This window comes from Spea bombifrons, chromosome 2 (genome assembly GCF_027358695.1).
Source record: "Spea bombifrons isolate aSpeBom1 chromosome 2, aSpeBom1.2.pri, whole genome shotgun sequence".
Classification (NCBI taxonomy): domain Eukaryota; kingdom Metazoa; phylum Chordata; class Amphibia; order Anura; family Pelobatidae; genus Spea; species Spea bombifrons.
Window position 1 is genome coordinate 76,586,468 of NC_071088.1, and position 6,000 is coordinate 76,592,467.

At 37.2% G+C, this 6,000-nt stretch overlaps 1 protein-coding gene across 1 annotated transcript in view; it reads left to right on the forward strand.

Moving 5' to 3' along the window:
• Positions 1–5,102, forward strand: part of VPS53 (VPS53 subunit of GARP complex) — a 79,499-nt gene extending 74,397 nt beyond the window's left edge. Inside the window, exons 20-22 of the mRNA XM_053454860.1 lie at positions 223–360; positions 2,232–2,336; positions 3,746–5,102. Of these exons, the coding sequence (XP_053310835.1) occupies positions 223–360; positions 2,232–2,336; positions 3,746–3,913 (411 nt within the window). The 3' untranslated portion in view covers positions 3,914–5,102. The remainder of the gene's footprint in view (positions 1–222; positions 361–2,231; positions 2,337–3,745) is intronic.
• The last annotated feature ends 898 nt before the right edge of the window (positions 5,103–6,000 follow it).

Here is a 6,000-nt window from a genome sequence, read left to right on the forward strand (position 1 = left end):
AAATATAGATTAAAAGAAGCCTGTTTACAGGGGATAACACATGTTTTTCAATTCAGTAGTCACTGAAAGATCTGGAATTGCAGGAAAATTTCCATTAGTATGTATATTACTATTTTTTAATTGTGAATATCAAAGTAAAGTATTTAAGAACAGATAAAAAGTCCATCTTGTCTGACCTGCTTTTTTATGGATTTTTATGAAGTATCATTTGTATTCAAACAGCTTCTTCTGGACACACATTCATTGAAAACGGTTCTGTTGGACCTACCTTCAATTGGGTCTCAAGTTCTGAGAAAAGCACCAGCCAGTTACACAAAGATCGTGGTGAAGGGTATGACGCGGGCAGAAATGATACTAAAGGTGAGATGGTACATTTGAGCAGGTGATTTGGTTTTAAATATGGCAGGATGATTAAAACATCTTCTTGTTCTTCGTCTTCTCTCTTTTGCCTTCTGTCTGTTATCTTCTCATAACCTGGTGTGAACTTCTGCCAAAGAGACAGCATGAATTTTGTCCCTGAATTAAAAATTTGTTGCTTGAGAATGAATGGGCCAAAAACTAACCAAAAAAATGTGTCCCAATTGTTTTTGCCTTGTTTGCACATGCATAATTAATACCCCTAGCTTGAGAATAAATGAATAGGGTGGCTGAATTTGAACTGTCCAAATTAACAATTTCCCAAGAGCTATGAGCTGCACACTCATTTGCTTCCTGTGTTATCACTGTGTATTATTTTGGTCAAATTAATGTATGTAAGTTTCTAGGATTGCACGAAGCAGTGCAAAGCTCACACATTCTCGCTATTCTGCTGAAGCTCACCTCTTGAAATCTTCTTATAGTCATGACTTAATATAGGTGATAGAGACAAGTAGCACACAAGAACAGGAAAAGGGGTGCGGATGTAAAATAACTATTTCCACGATGGAGGTTGGTCCTTCACCAGGACACCAAAGGACAAGCCAGATCTTACATATTTGCAGATTGCAAATTTGAGAACCGAATCATTTTCATTTATATTAATCTGACCTTGACTTTCATTTTGCCCTCCCCCGTACTGTTAGTTGTTGGTACTGTAATTGGTGTTACTAACAATGGAACTGTAATTGGTGTTACTAACAAAGGAAAAAATATTCTTCTCAAAATTACATGTTTGAGAACATGTGAAAGCAAATACCTAGTACATGGAACAGTGGGTGTCCGTAAGTGAATTCTATGTTGGCATGATCATATCTTACTTTTACTAGTTACCTTTAAAGCAAAGGTAATGACTTTGCACACTGATAGTTTGTATGTTTATCTTTTCTGTGTTCGCTGTAGAAAACCACCCCAGTATCTTATGCATGGTATATGCGCCAAGCTTCACGCATGTTAATATTACAGAACGACCAGAAAAAGTGCTGTGTAGCTTTTCTCTGTCCTCCCAGAGACCACAAAATATCTGCAGATAAGTGTAATGCTCTTTGGGGTTTTCTAATTTCTTTGTAGCCCCCTGGCAGCAAGATAAATTTATGTTCCCAGATAGATTGGGCCTTTATCCCAGAAATTAAGTTGGTCAGAATTGTTCTGGTCATAAAGATAGAGATCTGCTTTGTCTCGCTCTCCTGTATACACATACATACATACAAACAAGATTGGAACAAGTACCTTTTCACTAGTAGTGGTCAGTGTGTTCAGTGAGCTTGTTTTGCCTCTTCCAATGCACTTCTCTTAAACTATATGAATCATTCTCTAGCTGATTCATCTTGAACAAATGAGATTTCAGATCCTTGAAATGTGTCAATATAAATAGAATTTTATTGGTTTGCTGACTCCTGGAGAAATCTGTATCAGCTGATTGGAAATGTGCCCCTTAGCAAAACATGTATTTCTGTTATTGGATGTATACATTAATGCACAAATTATTGGGGAAATCTAGGGGAGAATAATGACGGAAGTCCATTGTTGGTTACTTTGGTTAAGACTTGCGTGGTTCTCGGGCATGCTGGTGACTACAGTCCTTTCCTTTTTGAGGGCCACATTTAGTTGTACTGCCCTCTATAAAAAAAAGCTCAGACCTTAATCAGACTAATAATCAATGAATTACAATTTCCTGGTGAAACATTGAAGAATCTGTCCATGTATTTGCATGCCAAAAAAGTTTGATGATACTCGGATATCAAGTGCATGCAGTGGCTAGAGTGTATCTTTAAGTACCTGCTTGTGTAACCCCTGCTTGTCTTCCTACTCCCCAGGTAGTGATGGCGCCACATGAACCTTCTGTTGTGTTTGTGGATAATTATATCAAACTGCTTGCTGATTGCACCACAGAAACATTCCAGAAGATACTGGAGATGAAGGCAAGTGCAGAACCAAATATACGTAGTTTGGCAGTGTCCTTATTTTTAAATGCAAGATGCCATTATAATTTGCAAGATACAAATGTAATTAATAAAATCCTTTATTAGCATGGGCATGAAAACACAGACCTCCTGTGGTGGCATTCAAATGGAATATAGCCTTTGCCTTCCATTGTCTGCACACATTTTATCAGTATGCCTTATTACATAAATCATATTACTTGTTTACCCTAAAACAGGGGTGGTGTTAAATTAGAGTATGAAAATAATAACGTGCTAGATTTGCTACAATATGTTTCCATATCTACATTAGGGATATTAGGGCTGTAGTCATCAATACAGGATAATGATAGCAGAGAAGCTTAGTTTGGTACAATTTTGTAGAAAGACTTTCTGGATCTTTTGGTGTACCTCCCAGAAGCAAACTATGGTAGAGGTACACCTTACATGTAAAGCAACTAATTAAGAATCTCAGGGCAGAGCGAGACACACACTTTAATCCAGTAGCTAGAATTTTTTCTTTGACATCCTTACAAGGTACTGAAAAACAGCTTTAGTGAGATCACATTTTTTATGGTGTCTTTTATTAAAAAAAAAAAAAAAAAAAAGTTAACGTTTAACTTGAGGTACCAGAAATATGGTACAAAATATGCCTTGAAAACCAAAGCAGCTTTATGTTTTATATTTATTCTCCCAAGTGTTTGAGCTTTTTATTGCATGTGTTGCAAATCACCGGTAAAATGTTGTACCAAGGATCACCAAAATCATTATTTCTGAGAGAGGTATGTGAGGGTGAGTTGTACTATTAAAGGTGCTGACTTGCGTTGGCACGAAATACCTGTATGGGCTCCTTGTCTGCAACAACAGGTCTCTAACTCTTTCTGGGGAAATAGTCAAAAGAACCAAAAGCCATAGAGAGCCCTGCTCTCTAGAGCTTGAAATCTGTTTTTCTCCATTTTTAATGAACTTATTGAAGTTTCAGTATTTAATGCATATCTTTGATCAATGTTTGTTCAAAAAAATGTATTACATGATGAAACGATGAACTTTTTCAACATGTTGAACTCTACAACCACATCCGTGTAAATGAAATTAGCTGTATGAGATGTACTGCTTTTGCATTTGGTATATCTAGGTTAAGAGTTGTGGAAAGTGTTACCAGTAGCATTTCTAGGAGTGCTTAAGCTCCTTGTGGAAGACCAAAGTATGTGTGTGTATGTAAACATTAAATGCATGTGGTTTTTGTGGTGTTATCTAGGGTTTGCTTTTGGTGTGCATAGAATTCTAATGTGAATTGTAACTGTTGTATTCTTGCTTCAGGTTGGATAATATGAGTCTATTGGGGAAGTTATTGAATAATTATCAGTTTGCTTCACTTGCATTGAATATCCTAATATTTATCTATCCAGGGCCTAAAAAGAAGTGAGCAGAGCTCCATGTTGGATTTGTTTCGACAGAGGCTTCCAGCACCACCTTCTGGCGCTGATAACAGTTCCACGACCCTTCAGACTCCCACTCCAGAGCAAGAGTCATCCCGGATACGCAAGCTGGAAAAGCTCATCAAAAAACGGCTGTAAACAAGCAGATCTCATTTACAGATGCTAGTTAGACATGATACAAGTAACTGTAACGTAAATATTTCAACAGCCATCCTGGTACACTGTCAGATCTCTTTTCAATGAATAATGTTATGTGTCAACAATGTAGGAATTCAGCCTGCTCAAGCACATTGTGTCTGACTGTTATGGGGCTGTCTCTGTCTAGACAGAACATATCAAGATCATCCATTCCCTCAAGCATGTAAAAGGCACTGCGTGGGAGTATGTGGTCACACAGAATTACTCTTCCTAATTTTTCTCTCTGGTCTTAACTAAGGCTTTGTATGTAGGCACATAGCTGTGACTCTTGTCTATTTCAGGAAATTTATTTTGTTGAAGAACTTGTTTCACTTCTGTTACACATTACAAGCAGATATTACTGTCTGCGAGAATGGGGGAGGGGAGACTAAAAGTGTTAGAGTGATGTACAGAGTTTTCCAAACCAACATAGTGCACACTTTCCTGACACTTCCAGAGTTAATGGAGATGGCCATCTGTATGTATATTCAGTATCAACTGTATTTGTTTTGTAACATTGTATGTGAGAAGAGCAAATCTTTATTAACTTGTGTTTTAAATAATCAGGTAGCGCTCACTGCATACATGGTCACATTAAGTTTCTCAACCTGCATTGTGTGTACTAGTGGCAGTGCTTCAGGAATTGTTTAATATGAGAAGCTAATATTAACATAGCTGGTTTGTTGGAGTGTTCACTGAATTAAATATTAATACTTGGGGACCTAAATTGCAAACATGCTGAACCCTGTCATAAAATATGGATAACAACGGTTCTGCTTAATTTTAGATTGGAACTTTAAATTCTTTGAGCAACTGAATTACAATGAAACCATTGGTCCATGTGGTACCTTTTAGAATTCTGTCTAAATTTGCTTGCTAGCCACTGTCCCATAAATAAGGACCCCCTATACCTCTTCAACATGCTGATATCTTGCTTCAGTTTATTAGTCAGTTTATTTTGTACAAATAACTCTATAGTTGAAACAATGTAGGTAAACCAGAAAACGCAACAGACAGAGTGCCCAAGGGCTGTCAGGGATCCCAGGCTGCCTCTGAGGCTGATGAAGCAAATTGCTTTGGCTTTTCCAGTCTAAGCATTGTTATCCACAAAACTGATACTTCATGAAGTCAATGTTTGAACTCCAAATCAGTAGATTGGCCACCATTTACCACGTGGCCATGTTTCTGCACCTGTAGATTCAAAGGTCGATAGGGCGATGAAGTGTTTATCCCATTGCTTTTTTTTGTATTAATATACAATATAATGATGGTTTTGCCACTTGTGTATTACTAGCACCTTTTTATTTTCATTTTCTTCTATTTTTAATTTGAAATAAAGTACCATGTGATGGAAATGATATATATATACGTTTAGCTTGTGAGTGTAGTACAGTCAAATAACGGTTATAGGTTGTTATATACATGAATATGATTGCTTCTCCTTTCATCTATTTCATTGATGTTCTTAAAATTGTTTAATTTTTGTTTATACCCTGCAACTCAAAAGAAAGTGACTCTCTTTAATCTTGACTTTGGCATCCAAATTGTTTCCACATTTACTGGATAAGAGTAGAAGCAAATACTTCGAAGGGATGAGGACAAACATATACAATAATTATAAGTGCTGTCAAATTATTGCACCACCTTACAAATACATTAAGAAGGCTTACGCTCCTTTTTTTCATGTTTCCTAAATGTATCTTTTATTTGATGGTGCAGTAATTTGACATATACCGTATTGGCTCGAATATAGGCCGCACCAGATTAAAGGCCGCACCCTTATGGTTTGGTGCTATTTTAAAGAAAAAATATATATTTACTTTTACATTTAATGTATGGTAGGAGGCTCCCACCCTCCTTACCTAAACTTTAGTTTTGCAACATTGATGTAGATGCGGCAGACGTGACCTCCACATCCTGCACCAGTCTGCCTCATCTACATCAACGTTGAGAATCAAGAATCAGGGCGGGACTAAAGCTTTTGCGTTGCCGGGGGACCGCATTTTCGCTGGACCGCACTACCGAAAATGCTCTGCAGTCTTCTGATC